We start from the raw sequence: 16,199 nt of genomic DNA, 5'->3' as shown, positions 1-16,199 counted from the left end.
GCACAATTCCACTTGTCAGGGATCAGGCAAGGCAGGGACAGGGACAAGGCAGGAGGCATCTCCTCCCCAGCCTCAGCCTGCAGCACTGACACAGGCACAGACAGCCGGGGAAGAGATTTGTCATTGGGAACCTGCCACAGGTGGCTTTGGCCTTGTGCTGTCAGAGGATGACAAACTCACACCCTGCCTAGGCTGCAGCCATTTGGAAGTCTCCTTCTCCTTCACTGGAAAATTCAAAAGGACTTTCATCATAGGAGGTATGCCTATTCCTTACAGTGCAAAACAAGGAATAACCAAGTGCAGACCAAAAATCCATGAATCTCCTTCAAATCTCAAAGGGTTCAGACCAGAAACTACCTCAAGGAATGGTTTACTCCTTCAAAAGCAGGAGGAAGGAGTGGAAACATTTCTCATTTCATACTAAATTCCTTCATTTTCTACTCTAATTTTGACACAAAAAAGCCTGCAGGGAGATAAAACGCATGAACAAGAAGGAGAGGAATGTTTTCTTTTCCTGAACAGCACATCCAGGAGCCAAGGTACCCCTCCAGCTCCTGCCATTCAGCATTTCACACTGGAGGAATTTTCACTGCAACACCAGAGAACACTCCCAGTCATTGGGCTCTGGGAGAGTCCACTGAGCCCATCAAGAAAATGAAATTAATTTAAAGATATCTTTAAATGAATGTGTTTTATCCAAGCTTTCCAAGTGTCACCTCTGAGTCAAGATCCCAATGATCATTTTAGGATAGATATGCCCTGTACCCACCTGCATGCTCCGGGGTCTTCTCTTGGCTTCTGCTGCTGGGTCTTGCCCTGGAGAAAATGGAAGACAAAAAAACATATGAGGAGCTAGAAGGAGATGGGAGGAAATGAGTGTACCATGCAAGGAGGCAAAGCTTCTTAGCATGGTCACTGTGATGAAGGAAGAATTGCAACCCCTAAACCCAAATATGATTCATTGTCCTTAAGCTTTCAGTTCCTGGAGTCACACAGAACTGGCCAAGCTCTGGCTGAAATAACAGCCAAGTCCAGCTGGGGACCCATCCTGAGACACTTTGAAGCCCTGCCTCCTCTTCCCCAGCACCACCTCTGCTCTTAGGGCATTGCTCTTGGGTTTGACATTGGATGGGCAAAATGTGGAATACTCAGAGGTTTGCCTAAATACATGGGAGACTGTGCAAAATCACCACAGGAGATGGCAAGAGTGAGGTGAAGAGAACACTGGAGCAGCAGACACCTTGGCTTACCTCATCTCCTGGGACTCCTGCAAATCCATCTGGAGAGAGCTGTGTACAGACCCAGCAGCACTGCCCACAGGGGGAATTCCTGCCTTGCGCAGACGAGGAATCAAAGATTTTCCCACTGATCTCTTCTTCATTTCCCCACCAGTGGAGCACAGCAAGGAGGTCTGGAAAGACTAGAACACAGTGCTCAGATCAACCATCCACACTTGCCCCCTTTGATGCCTCAAGAATTTTATCAATGCTCTTAACTGGGACCTGGAAGGAAAAGTCAAACTGATGCAGCAGCTTGGCACAGGATGGGGAATGCAAAGGGAACTGGACAGGGAGAGACCATGTCCCACATTTCTGAGCTCTCCCCACCTTCTCACTTCCCTGGAAATGCAACTACATTCCCAGCTGGCGTCCATACGTTTGACATCAAGGTGTTCTGGGGTGCCACTGCCTCCCCTGGCCTTTTGGATGCCATGGCAGTGGGTTTAGATCACTGTTCTCTCCCTGCCCCTAAGGTGTCTCACAGCCAGTGCTGATCTCCAGCCAAATCCCCACAAAACCATTCTGCAGCATGTCCAAACCTGCTTGTCTCAAGCCCCTCATTTCTGCTGCTGCTGCCCTTCCCTCCTACACTTCCCCAGCAGCCTTGCAGCCCCGATGCTGCTGCTGAGCTCTCGGGATGCTCGCTGCTCTCCAGCTCCCACACATCCATCATCTCAGCCTCACTGCCATTCAGGGAGTTCAGCACAGCTCCCTGCCCTGCTGCTCTCTGCAAGGTCTCTGCCTGCCCAACTTGCTCCAGGGCCCCCATGCCATGGCCAGGAATGGGGGAGGAGGCACCAGGGGCAGATGCCCACCCATGCTTAGTATCCCATCATTTCTGGCCCCGCTAGAGAGCCAAGCCAGGACCTGTTCAAAATTCAGTGAAAGGGTCAGTTCCTGTCAGGGAAGAGATCTCAGAGCTCTGCTGACAGCACATGAAATGAAAATTTAGCACAAAGGACTTAGCTTGGTCTCCTTACCTCTCTTCCTTTTCCCTCTGCTCTGAGCTCCTGGCTTTTTCTACTCTCCTCATCCCAGACATTGCCAGCATTCCCAGTCTCCTGCTCTCCGCTGCACATCTTGCTTGGCGTGGCAGAAGGAGAGCTCCTCTGGATGGGAGGCAACGGCTTGGAGGGAAGGAGCATCGAGGGACTTGCCAGGGAAAACCTCTTGGCAAGAGGGTAGCCAGTCAGAGCTGCAAAGTGGAGACACAAAATATAAGAGAGTCCACAAAGTAAATCTAAATCATCTGAAGCTCCATATTTTATGGGACCGATTCCTTGGAAGCTTCTAAATAGCTGCACAGGGAAACATGCTACTGCCACCAGCAGCTTGAAGCAGGCCAGGGGGAAACCCTGCCCCACTTCCACAGAGCTGCCACAGGAACAGCCGGGCCTCTGGGCTGCCCTGGGACAGCAGGGAGCCCAGAGCCCTGTGCTCTCCAGGCATGGCTCAGCTGCACATGCACCCTGCTGCTGCTCTCCCTGCCCCACAGCTGAGCAGCCCTACAGCTCCACGGGGCACTGCCAGCAGCACAGCTCATTGCAGGGGCACATGCAGGCCACAGCTGTTCCCTGCCAATGTGCACAGCCTCTCTGGGCTGCCACAAGACACTTCCTGCCAACAGAGAGCGGCCCAGCTCCCACCTCACCTCACCTCTGTGTGACAGAGCAGTTAGAAGGAAGAGAACTAATTTTTTACATTGTTTCACAAAGGGTAAAATAATAAGGCAGCCAAACAATACAAGACAAACACTTCTCTTAAAACTGGGTCCTTTCAGCCTGTGCAATCCTCTGGTCAGTAACATAAGAGACACAGGAAACATTCAACGACATAAGTCATTTCCACTCCAGAATTAATCCAGAAAAAACTATCCGCCTGCTTACAGAGCAATATTGGTCTAGTGCTGCATTCAGCATTGCAGATGCATACCGGCAATGAAGGAGTCATTCCAAAGGGGCCATTCCAAGGATTTGGCAGAACTAACCCTGAGCAAAGGGACCAGGGGATCTGATCCCTTTTTCTGAATCATTTATCCAAGTCTCATCTCTCCTATCATTACATGCCCATAGATGCCAAAGGAACAACAACAGTGTCATTGAGCCTTACACATTGAAAGCAGTGGATGACCCGGATGCGCCAGAGACTGCATTTTGTCTGGCACAATTCCACTTGTCAGGGATCAGGCAAGGCAGGGACAGGGACAAGGCAGGAGACATCTCCTCCCCAGCCTCAGCCTGCAGCACTGACACAGGCACAGACAGCCGGGGAAGAGATTTGTCATTGGGAACCTGCCATAGGTGGCTTTGGGCTTGTGCTGTCAGAGGATGACAAACTCACACCCTGCCTAGGCTGCAGCCATTTGGAAGTCTTCTTCTCCTTCACTGGAAAATTCAAAAGGACTTTCCATCATAGGAGGTTTCCCTGTTCCTCCCAGTGCAAAACCAGGCAATATACACGAATCTCCTTCAACTCTCAAGGGATTCAGATCAGAAACTACCCCAAGGAATGGTTTTCTCCTTCAAGGGCAGTCGGAAGGAGTGGGAACATTTCTCATTTCATGCTATTTGGCTTATTTTTCCATTCCCCATTTGGCACTAGAAAGGCAGCAGGGAGAGAAAAGGGATGTGCAGGATGGAGAGGAATGTTTCCTTTTCCTGCCCAGCTTATCCAAGAGCCCAAGGTACCCCTCCAGCTCCTTCCACTCAAAAATTCACACTGGAGGAATTTTCACTGCACCACCAGAGAACACTCCTAGGGACTGGGCTCTGGGAGAGTCCACTGAGCCCATTAGGAAATTGAAATACATTTAAAGATACCTTTAAATGAATGGGTTTTAACCAAGATTTCCAAATGTCAACTGAGTGTGAAGACTAGAAAGGTCACTTTCGGACAAAATGTGGAATACAAAAAAGTTTGCCTAAATACATGGGACAGCTGACTGTGCCAAACCACCACAGGAGATGGGAAGAGTGAGGTGAACAGTACACTGGAGCCCTGTACCTACCTGCATACTCCAGGGTCTTCTCTTGGCTTCTGGTGCTGGGTCTTGGCCTGGAGAAAATGGAGGACAAAGGAACATATGAGGAGCTAGAAAGAGAAGGGAGGGAATGGGCGTACCATGCAAGGGGGCAAAGCTTCTAAGCATGGTCACTGTGATGAAGGAGGAATTGCAAAACATAATCCCAAAGATGATTCATTGCCCTTAAGCTTTCAGTTGCTGGAATCACAGAGAGCTGGCCAAGCTCTGGCTGAAATAACAGCCACGTCCAGCTGGGGACTCATCCTGACATGCTTTGAAGCCCTGCCTCCCCTTCCCCAGCACCACCTCTGCTCTTGGGGCATTGCTCTTGGGTTTGACATTCCGCTGGATCACCATAGATGGACAAAATGTGGAATGCAAAAAAGTTTGCCTAAATACATGGGACAGCTGAGTGTGCAAAATCACCACAGGAGATGGGAAGAGTGAAGTGAAGAGCACACTGGAGCATCAGACACCTTGGCTTACCTCATCTCCTGGGACTCCTGCAATTCCATCTTTGGAGAGCTGTGCACAGACCCAGCAGCACTGCCCACACGGGGAATTCCTGCCTTGTGACGACGGGGAATCAAAGATTTTCCCAATGATTTCTTCTTCATTGCTTTAGCAACAGGAGAAGGCAAGGATGAGAAGGAAAGAGTAGAACACAGTGCTCAGATCAATCATCCACACTTGCCTCCACTCTGCCTCAAGACATTTACACATGTCCTCAACTGGGACCTGGCAGTAATAAACAAGACAAACTGATGCGGCAGCTTGGCTGTGGATTGGGAATGCAAAGGGAACTGGACAGGGAGAGACCATGTCACATATTTGACACCTCTCCCCTCATGCTCATTTCTTTGCAAGTGTGGCTGCATTCCCAGCTGACATCCACACGTTTGACATCAAGGTGTTCTGAGGTGCCACTGCCTCCCCTGGCCTTTTGGATGCCATGGCAGTGGGTTTAGATCACTGTTCTCTCCCTGCCCCTAAGGTGTCTCACAGCCAGTGCTGATCTCCAGCCAAGTCCCCACAAAGCCATTCTGCAGCATGTCCAAACCTGCTTGTCTCAAGCCCCTCATTTCTGCTGCTGCTGCCCTTCCCTCCTACACTTCCCCAGCAGCCTTGCAGCCCCGATGCTGCTGCTGAGCTCTCGGGATGCTCGCTGCTCTCCAGCTCCCACACATCCATCATCTCAGCCTCACTGCCATTCAGGGAGTTCAGCACAGCTCCCTGCCCTGCTGCTCTCTGCAAGGTCTCTGCCTGCCCAACTTGCTCCAGGGCCCCCATGCCATGGCCAGGAATGGGGGTGGAGGCAGCAGGGGCAGATGCACACCCATGCTTAGTATCCCATCATTTCTGGCCCCGCTAGAGAGCCAAGCCAGGACCTGTTCAAAGTTCACTGAAAGGGTCAGTTCCTGTATACACTGAGCCCTTTCTCTGCAAGGCTGAAATCAAGTGCCCAAGCCTTTGATTGGACATTCTGTCAATCAAAACTGTTGTTCATCTCTCTCCTCCTGCACCCCACAGCAAACCCAAAACAACTGCACGTCCTGGCCCTGGTGCAAAGAAAATCATGTGCCTGGGATCCGGGCTGCTTTCCCGATGGCCACAGGCCATCCCTTTCCCTATGGACAAAGCCATGCCAGAGCACACAGCTACCCAGAATCTGATGAACTCTGGAAATAGCATCAGAGATTGCTGTGCAGGGGGCATGGCTGTACCACTCACAAGCTGAGACAGCCTGACTTTGCAGGTTCCAGCAATCATCTTTTTCCATCCAAAGCAGACACAGCTGACAGAAAACATCAGCAAAACATACAGGTGCATCATAGATACCTGTAGATTACTCAATGGGGAAGGACTGCTTTCCCAGATTGCACAGCTTTAGCTGCTCTGACTGCTTGTTGGTGTTTTCTCAGCCATAAGACAGAAGAGGAACCACAACACAGCCCAGAAACCATTCAAAGACCTCTCCTGCTATTGATACATGCTGAGGACATGAAGTCTGCACTACACACCCATTGCAAAGACAGCCTGAAGCGCAGCGTCCAGCTGAGCGCTTGCTTGGCTCAGCTGCTTCCCTGGGCTCACAGCACAGGAAAAGGCCTCCATGCTCTGCCTACAGCACATAAAATGAAAATCTACCATCCAGGACTTAGCTTGGTCTCCTTACCTTATGTCCTTTTCCCTCTGAACTCTGCTCCGCGATGTTTCTTCTGACATCTTTGTTGTCAGTGCTACTTTTCCTTTTCCCTTCCTCCCCATCATACATCTTGCTCAGATTGATGGATGAGCTCTCTTGGATGGGAGGCAAAGGCTTCAAGAGAAGCAGTGAAGCGGGATGTGTCTGAGGAAGATTCGTGGCAGAAGGGTAGCCAGTCAGATCTGCAACGTGGAGACAAAAAATGTAACAGAGCCCTCAGTGCCAACCTAAGGCATCTGAAGCTCCGTATTTCATGGGACAGATTCCTTGGAAATTTCTAAAGAGCTGCACAGGGAAACATGCTACTGCCACCAGCAGCTTGAAGCAGACCAGAGGGAAAACCCTGCCCCACTTCCACAGAGCTGCTACAGGAACAGCCTGGCCTCTGGGCTGCCCTGGGACAGCAGGGAGCCCAGAGCCCTGTGCTCTCCAGGCATGGCTCAGCTGCACATGCACCCTGCTGCTGCTCTCCCTGCCCCACAGCTGAGCAGCCCTACAGCTCCACGGGGCACTGCCAGCAGCACAGCTCATTGCAGGGGCACATGCAGGCCACAGCTGTTCCCTGCCAATGTGCACAGCCTCTCTGGGCTGCCACAAGACCCTTCCTCCCAACACAGAGCGGCCCAGCTCCCACCTCACCTCTGTGTGAGGCTGAGCCACGCTCACAAGGGAACAAGTGAGTTCGGTGAACTCCCACCTTTACAATCAATCCATCTAATGGGTGAGGCATGCAAGGGGTGTTTTCATTATTCAGAAGATCTCTCTGCTTTTATTTTTCATGGAACTACCATCACTAGAATTCCTTTGAAATGTATGGAGCTGGCAAACCAGGAGAGAAAGCTTCTACAACTTTGCTTATGTGTTGTTCATTACCTATCCACTACTTTGAAATCCCTTTCCTTCTAAACTGTGGGCAACCCACAGTGGTCAACAGAATTCGATAATTACAACTCAGAAGTAATTGCTTTCCAAGTTAGTGTTCACGGCCTTTGTTTCAGTAACTCCCATTCAGTTCTGGGTTGGGTTTTATTGCTTCATTGCTTTTCTTTCTCTTCACAACAGAGGAAGTGCTGGCACATGAACAATGGCACCTCATGTTGGAAGAAGCTTTGCAATCCAGGTTACATGACCCCAGTACTCAAGGAGTCTGCATTTGCAGGGTATAAACTGGCCATTCAATTGGAAATTGCCACTTTTACTGTGCTTCATTGCTCCATGGGTCTTTCTCCCTGCTTTCTTACATACAGACAACAACCAACCAACATAAAACCCAACAACAACATAAACATGATCTGCCACAACACATTTCTTATCTTGGCTAATACTGCCAATTTAAATTTTTCTGAATGGGAAGAGTGGAAGGCAGGTGATTCTGAAATGCCCTCCAAGAGAGCTCTTAGAAGTAAGAGAACTAATTTTTTACATTATTTCACAAAGGGTAAAATACTGAGGCAGCCAAGCAATACAAGATGAACACATCTTTTAAAACTGGATACTTTCAGCTGGTATATTGCTCTGAGAGAGCAAAAATATCACCTGCTTACAGAGCAATACTGGTCACTTGATGCATTAAGCATTGCAGGTGCATACCAGCAATGAAGGAGTCATTCCAAAGGGGCCATACCCAGCATTTGGCAGAACTAACCCTGAGCAAAGGGACCAGGGGATCTGATCCCTCTTTCTGAATCATTTCTCCAAGTCTCATCTCTCCTATCATTACATGCCCATAGATGCCAAAGGAACAACAACAGTGTCAATGAGCCCTACACCTTGAAAGCATTGCCGGACATAGATGTGCCAGAGACTGCATTTTGTCTGGCACAATTCCACTTGTCAGGGATCAGGCAAGGCAAGGACAGGGACAGAGGCACCTCCTCCCCAGCCTCAGCCTGCAGCACTGACACAGGCACAGACAGCCAGGGAAGAGATTTGTCATTGGGAACCTGCCACAGGTGGCTTTGGCCTTATGCTGTCAGAGGATGACAAACTCACACCCTGCCTAGGCTGCAGCCATTTGGAAGTCTCCTTCTCCTTCACTGGAAAATTCAAAAGGACTTTCCATCATAAGAGATTTCCCTATTCTTCCCAGAGCAAAGCCATGAATAACCCAGTGCCGAACCAATATCCATGAATCTCCTTAAAATCTAAAAGTGTTAAGACCACAAACTACCTCAAGGAATGGTTTTCTCTTTCAAAAGCAGGAGGAAGGAACGGGAACATTTCTCATTTCATGCTAAATGCCTTCTTTTTCTACTCTAATTTTGACACAAGAAAGGCTGCAGGGCCATAAAAGGCACATGCAGCGTGGAGCGGAAATGTTTTCTTTTTTGCACTGCAGTTCCAGAATCCCAAGGTACCACTCAAGCTCTTGCCACTCAACACTTCACACTAGAAGAATTTTCACTGCACTACCAGAGAACACACCCAGGGACTGGGCTCTGGGAGAGTCCGCTGAGACAATCAAGGAATTGAAATTAATTTAAAGACTTTTTTTAAAGAATGCGTTTTAACCAACCTTTCCAAGTGTCAACTCTGAGTCAAATTCCCAATGGTCATTTTAGGACAGACGTGCCCTGTACATACCTGCATGCTCTGGGGTCTTCTCCTGGCTTCTGCTGCTGGGTCTTGGCCTGGAGAAAATGGAAGACAAAAAAACATATGAGGAGCTAGAAGGAGAAGGGAGGGAATGGGCATACCATGAAAGAGGCATGGTCACTGTGATGAAGGAGGAATTCCAACACATAAATCCAAGAGGATGCAAAGATGATGCATTGTCCTTAAGCTTTCAGTTCCTGGAGTCACACAGAACTGGCCAAGCTCTGGCTGAAATAACAGCCAAGTCCAGCAGGGGACCCATCCTGAGACACTTTGAAGGCCTGCCTCCTCTTCCCCAGCACCACCTCTGCTCTTGGGGCATTGCTCTTGGGTTTGACATTGGATGGGCAAAATGCGGAATATTCAGAGGTTTGCCTAAATACATGGGAGACTGTGCCAAATCACCACAGGAGATGGGAAGAGTGAGGTGAAGAGCACACTGGAGCAGCAGACACCTTGGCTTACCTCATCTCCTGGGACTCCTGCAAATCCATCTGGGGAGAGCTGTGCACAGACCCAGCAGCACTGCCCACAGGGGGAATTCCTGCCTTGCGCAGACGGGGAATCAAAGATTTTCCCAATTGTCTCTTCTTCATTTCCCCGCCAGTGGAGCATAGCAAGGAGGTCTGGAAACAGTAGAACACAGTGCTCAGATCAATCATCCACACTTGCCCTCTTTGATGCCTCAAGAATTTTATCAATGCTCTTAACTGGGACCTGGAAGGAAAAGTCAAACTGATGCAGCAGCTTGGCTGTGGATTGGGAATGCAAAGGGAACTGGACAGGGAGAGACCATGTCCCACATTTCCAAGCACTCCCCACCTTCTCACTTCCCTGGAAATGCGACTACATTCCCAGCTGGCATCCATACGTTTGACATCAAGGTGTTCTGAGGTGCCACTGCCTCCCCTGGCCTTTTGGATGCCATGGCAGTGGGTTTAGATCACTGTTCTCTCCCTGCCCCTAAGGTGTCTCACAGCCAGTACTGATCTCCAGCCAAATCCCCACAAAGCCATTCTGCAGCATGTCCAAACCTGCTTGTCTCAAGCCCCTCATTCCTGCTGCTGCTGCCCTTCCCTCCTACACTTCCCCAGCAGCCTTGCAGCCCCGATGCTGCTGCTGAGCTCTCGGGATGCTCGCTGCTCTCCAGCTCCCACACATCCATCATCTCAGCCTCACTGCCATTCAGGGAGTTCAGCACAGCTCCCTGCCCTGCTGCTCTCTGCAAGGTCTCTGCTTGCCCAACTTGCTCCAGGGCCCCCATGCCATGGCCAGGAATGGGGGTGGAGGCAGCAGGGGCAGATGCACACCCATGCTTAGTATCCCATCATTTCTGGCCCCGCTAGAGAGCCAAGCCAGGACCTGTTCAAAGTTCACTGAAAGGGTCGCTTCCTGTCAGGGAAAAGGTCTCAGAGCTCTGCTGTGTCCTGGGTTGACTATATGATGCTTTTATCCCCAATTGTCTTGTTCTGTTTATACCGAGTAATAAGTTTTACACCTTTAAGACTCTCTTCCAGACAGTGAAGAGGGGAGGGAAGAAGCGCGCAGTTTGTTTTCAGACTGCTCTCACTCCTCCACATTCCTGCTCCTGGACTGTGTTGTCTGCGGATGGACAGACAGCCGGACAGAGCTCCTTTTCCCCTTTTTTTCTGCTTTTAGTTAGTTTTAGCTAGCTGAGGCAAAGAAGATCCCTGGACTGTGATTTTTTTCCTTTTTTCTTGGACCTGTTCAAGCCTGCTCTGGACTGAACACCCAGAAGAGCACCGGCAGCTCCACCTGTGGCCCCCTGGCCGGGCCTGGGCCGCGGCGTTTCCAGCACCAGAGACTGGTCAAAGACTGAGTAAGCTGAGCTGCAACCCGGGGAGGAGACTGTTCTGAGTTTGCTTTCTTTGGAGCAGTGAGAAGTTTTATTGTTTAATATTGTTTGGGTTCTATTGTTTAATAAACAGGTTTCTTTCCACTTTTTCTCCAAGGAGATATTTTCTCCCGAACCGGTTAGAGGGGGGAGGGGCAATTGAATCTGCTTTTGTAGAGAAGCCCCTTTGGGGGTTATCTCCCAAACTTGCCCTAAACCAGGACACAATGCCACCCAGACAGACAGTGCCCAGGGAAGCAGTGCCCATAAGGAGCCCAGAGGAGTCCAAAACAGCACACAAACTCTCTTTCCACACTCTGTGCCTCTTGACTGCCTCTGCTTGGTAGCTTTTCTTCTTCAGCTTGCATGACGGCAATTTCCCCCTTCATCTCAAGCAGCCTTTTCTCCTGCTCCCTCTGTACCTCTGCCAGGAAGTTTGCCCGTTCCTCCAGCTGCTTCCGTGCCTCCACATGCTGCTCTTCCAGTTGTCTCTCCTGATGAGGGGAAGAGACAATTCCTGATGAAGTCCAAGCAATGCTCCCCATAGAGAGAAATGGAAGCTTCATCCCTCCAACAACCCCCCCACCTGGAAAGTGCACATGAGTTGTGACTTTGTGCCCTCCAGCAATGCTGTTCTAACCCAAAATGTAGAGGGAGTGTCAGCAGCTGGAAGGAAGGAGATGCCACCTTCCTTCCCTGCTCTCATGGCTGCCTGTTTTCTGGCCCCTCTCTCCTCAGCATTTCTGCCTGTTCTCAGAGGCTCTGTGCTCACATTCCCCCTGCCCTTTGATCAAGGAAGAGCTGCACATGGACTGCAGGATGAGGATGAGGCCAGCGCCTCAATGATCCAGTCACAAGGCAGGCCACCAGCTGAAATACCAGCAACACGGGGCCTTTTGCATATGATTCAGGCCCAAAGACATCTGTCCACCATGGGAGGACAGAAAGCAAGGAACCCAGTTGCTGGGACTGCAGTTGGCAGCAAGGTCAGCAGCCGCCTGCTGCATGGCACAAGGCTGTGGGCAAGATCCTGCCCCTTCGCTGCCATGCTTTGGGTGGCGACCATCCAGCCTCCTGGGGAACTTGGCTCATGCCCATCCTCAACCTGTGCATGCATATACTGTCCCAGCATTGTCCTCTGGCTCTTCACAGGCCTTCAAGTATGAGCCCTTGAAGGCCCCTGCTGCCTGGCCCAGCAACGTCTGGCCTACAGCAGATGCTTGCGGCCATGTCACATACTCAGGCTGCTCTTCTGCTGAGACAGCCCACCAAACCTGCCTGAAATCTTCAGGTGCCTCTTGTTTCTTACCAGTTCTTGCACGAGATTCCTATTTTCCTCTTCCTGGGCAGAGTGCCAGAGTCTCAGAGCCTTGCAGCACTGCTCTTGTGCCCAGCGCAGCTGTTCAGCCATGTCTTCACATTGCTGCTGGCTGAGAGCTCTTACAGCCAGCAGCTCACGACGAAGGCCCCTCACATCCTCTGCAAACATGACACACAGCAGCAGTCAGACACTCCACAAGCAGAGCAATCTGCTGGCCTTAAGCCCTTCCAGTTTCAGGCAAGGAGGGACCTGCCCTCAGCTGCTTCACTGCTCAGAAGCCCTGGGCACAGAGCTGCCTTCACAGCCACTGCACTGGGCAGGGCCATCAGCAGAAACAAAGCACACGAGGCTCTCACCCAGTATCGCCTCCTTGGCCTGCCTGGCCCTGTGCACTTGGGCTTCCACACGGCTCCTGGCCATCTCCAGCTCCCATATGTGCTGCTGTGCCTCCAGCAGGCTGCTTTGCAGGCTCTCCTTCTCTGACCTACAAGGCGTGAAGATGAAGAGCAATTGCTCCTGGCACACAGGGGCAGCTCCTCCAGTAAGATGTGCCTTAAGATCCCTACACCTTAGTTTGCAAAATGGCTTGCATGGAAACTCAGATACAGCAGGACTATTTTGCCACTTTACATAGCAAATCAGGCCCCTCCAGGTGACTGGGCAGCCTTTCCTCATGACCTAGCTCAGCCCAGTTTGGTCTCATCAGCCAAAGCTGAAAAGGCTGTTGCCTGACCTATCACACATGGGTGTGCCCACCAAGTATCTGCAAAGGGACAAAAACCCAGCCTCTGCTCACAGCCCTGAGCTCATCAGCACTTCCAAGTCACTCTGCAGGTGCAGGACAGAACAGGGCTCTCCTGGCTGACTCCTCAATGCTTCATGCCATTCATAGTGGACGTGTAGGTACTTTGTTGGCCAGGTACTCTCTAAGTAAAAAGGACTAAAGGAATTCACCAAACCATATAGCAAAACCTCTGGCTTCTAGCAGCATGAGTAGGAAACCAGAAGTAGGTTTCTATCTGCACAAGAACTCTCTAGGAGGAGGGACAGATATCTGGCCAATTAAATGACTGGAATTGGATGAACAAGACCACTTGCTACCTTTATTTTTGGCTAACTAAGCTGCAGTGCCCAAATATCTGGGCACTCTTTAAAAAGGAAGAAGGACCAGCCAAATAGATCCTTGACAGGTTACAGAGGTGGCTGGACAAGTGGGTAAGAATCAGTGCTCAGCAAGAATCCCCAGACACTGTCAAGAAGTCACAAGACCTTTCCCTTCTGCTGCTGCTGCTGTTTGTAAGCAGTTCTAGGTTCTGCACCATCCTTCACAAGAGTCAGCTCTGCAGGCTCTCAAGATTTTCAGCGTGACCCTCCAGCTTCACCTGAAGCGTCAGCACCCTACTCACAACATTCACATCTAAGAGCCTTGAATTCCAAAAATCCCATGTCAAACAACTTGGCAAGGAAAGACTGATGGTCAGATGCACTGAAGGAGAAAGCAAAACCAGAGGGAAACTTCTGGTTTCAGCAAACATCTGCACAGTGTCCCTGGTCCTCAATTCAGTGCCAAGTTGGCTTGCTTTGCACTTGTCACAGGAATGTGCAAGGGGTCCCAAGCAGGCACCCAAAAAAAGCTTTGAGAGCTTGGGCTGGCAGAAAAGTAAGATTCACATCACAGTATCCTTCCCTTTTTGCTTGTATCTCTTTGCTTCTCTGTCTGAGAAACATCTGGAGAGCACAGAGCAGGCAGTAAATCCTGGCATAATGCTCACCACCTTTGTAACTACAGACCTTCAGTAATGTTCCACCCAGGGTCTCCTCCCTGCCTTTACCTGGCCTCTGCCAGCTGCTCTGAAAGGCCTCGCAGGTCCCGCTCCGTGGCTGCCAGTCGTGCTTCCAGGGCAGCGTTCTCCTGTGCCAGCACCGCCTTCTCTCTGCACACCTGGGACAGGGTGTGCCCTTGGCGGGAGAACTCCTGCAGCAGCTTCTCCAGGCCCCTGTGGGCTGGCCGCTGCCGGCGGAAAACCTGGCAGTGGAGGGGCACCATTTTTCAAGAGGAACAACAACAACAACAACACAGGCTCGGTCTCAGCTTGCTGCCAGAAGCAGCATTTGGGGGGGTCTTTCTAGGACAAATCCCTCTCCCACAAGTGCTGCCTAGGAACAAGGTGAGCGTACCTTTGGCACAGCCAGAGGAACCGCTTCCTTCAGCAGATCCCTCTGAGGCTGCCATTCCTCCGCTGTCGCTGCCGCCACTTCAGACGCCCTCTCTAGTGAGGAGTGGCGCTTTCTCTCAAATGCAGCCAACTCCTTCCACCTACGGCAAGCAGACAGACAAACAAGCCTTTAATTGCAACACAGTCTCCTTGCAAGACCAGGACTGCATACCATGTCCCACACAAGGCAGTCTCAGGGCTTCCAGCAGCCCTCTACTTCCACTTCAAGAGAATGTTGCAATTCCCTCCCTATACTAGCATCTCTCTTTGTTGTTCCTGCAGGTGAAGGAGTCACCACTGAGGAAGTCAAACAAGCTTCCAGAAGCCACAGAACACTTCCAGAAAGCTCAGGTACTCTCAGCTGAGTTACAGCTTCCTGCCTGCTAGCTCTTACACTCCTTTCTGATTACAGTGGATACTGGACTTGCAAAAGTTCTTCTTTGGCTAAGACATGCTTGCTAAGTCTAGGTGAGTACTGCCACAATTACTCTTGCTTTCACTAGTGAAACAAGGAAAGAGCCTGCAAGCCATAGCTTGGGGAGGAGGTGGGGACGATTTTCCAATCCAATTATCAAAGGATGGGTTAGGCTGGCAGAGATGCCAGGAAGCCTCTAGCCCAGGCTTCAGTTCCAAGCACTTGGGGTCAGCATCTGGACAGGCTGCTCAAGGCCCTATCCAGCTGGGGCTTCGGAATGTCTAGGGCTGGAATCTGCACAAGCTCTCTGAGATGTTTCTTATGCTGCATGACTGCCTTTGCAGGTCAATGCTTTGCTCTCCTTAAGCCCAGCCTGAGCCTCCCTTGCTTTTACTCTGGTCTAGTTTGGAATGCTTTTTGTCAAGGTTTAAGGTGTGAGTCCCAGGAGGCAGCTGTTCTCTAGGTTGGTCAGCAGCCAGACCTGTCCTGGGCTGCCTTCCCCCGTCTGTGCTGAGCAAGTCCAACAAGGAGAAAGCCAAATTTGTTCTTTGACACTGGGCCTCCTAAAGCCCAGCAATGCCCAGCCCTGCTCAGAGAAAGCGAGAAAGCTCAACACACACCTGAACTCCTGGGCGCCGTGCACTCCGTCCGTGCTCTCCTGCCGCTCCGCCTTTCCTGCCTGGGCCCAGGAGTCCTGACTGGCAAGATCCTCTCCTCGCGGGACCTGCAAGGAATAGGCAGGGAAAAAGCACAAACAAGCAGAGCTGGCAGCGCCTGTGAGGTGAGAGCGGGCCCAGCCTTGGCCGGGGTGCAGCCCCAGCAGAGGCCTGGCAGAGCCCGGAGCAGCCTGAGCCTGGGCAGAGGCAGGCTGGAAGGAGGCCCTTGGAGCTGCAGGAGGCAGCAGCCAGGCCCTGGGTGCCTCTTCCTGGCAGCGGGCGAATCCTCCGCTCTCAGAGCCCAGGTGGCAGCTGGCTGCTCCCGAGGGGAAGCGTAGCCGTGCTGGGCACAGCCCAGACTGGAGGCATTGGCCGTCTGGAGTCTGCCCAGGAGCAGAGAAAGGCCAGGGGAAGCCCAGGGCCGGTGGCCTGGCTGAGGATTCCTACTCTGCTGCCGGCTGCCCTGTGACTCCTGGCAAAGGGCAGCAGTGTGTGCAGCACTCTGGGCAGCGGCGCAAGGAGCCGGGCTGCTGGGCAGGCTGGAGCACAGGGCAGCGTCCTTCAGGCACGGCACTTCTGCCAGGGCAAGCCAGGCCAGCCTGAGGCACTGACAGCTTGGCAGCTCACATCTGC

At 51.4% G+C, this 16,199-nt stretch overlaps 1 protein-coding gene across 1 annotated transcript in view; it reads right to left on the bottom strand.

Moving 5' to 3' along the window:
* LOC135289658 (TOG array regulator of axonemal microtubules protein 2-like) overlaps nt 1–15,673 on the bottom strand; it is a 311,721-nt gene extending 296,048 nt beyond the window's left edge. The window contains exons 1-9 of the mRNA XM_064403442.1: nt 15,531–15,673; nt 14,458–14,596; nt 14,112–14,305; nt 12,636–12,763; nt 12,268–12,437; nt 11,381–11,452; nt 9,569–9,729; nt 9,092–9,138; nt 2,261–2,475 (exon numbers count right to left, since the gene is read on the bottom strand). Coding sequence (XP_064259512.1) covers nt 2,261–2,475; nt 9,092–9,138; nt 9,569–9,729; nt 11,381–11,452; nt 12,268–12,437; nt 12,636–12,699 — 729 coding nt within the window. The 5' untranslated portion in view covers nt 12,700–12,763; nt 14,112–14,305; nt 14,458–14,596; nt 15,531–15,673. The remainder of the gene's footprint in view (nt 1–2,260; nt 2,476–9,091; nt 9,139–9,568; nt 9,730–11,380; nt 11,453–12,267; nt 12,438–12,635; nt 12,764–14,111; nt 14,306–14,457; nt 14,597–15,530) is intronic.
* Between the last annotated feature and the right edge of the window lie 526 nt (nt 15,674–16,199).

This window comes from Passer domesticus, chromosome Z (assembly GCF_036417665.1).
Source record: "Passer domesticus isolate bPasDom1 chromosome Z, bPasDom1.hap1, whole genome shotgun sequence".
Classification (NCBI taxonomy): Eukaryota; Metazoa; Chordata; class Aves; order Passeriformes; family Passeridae; genus Passer; species Passer domesticus.
This window is presented reverse-complemented; position numbering and strand designations above follow the sequence as displayed.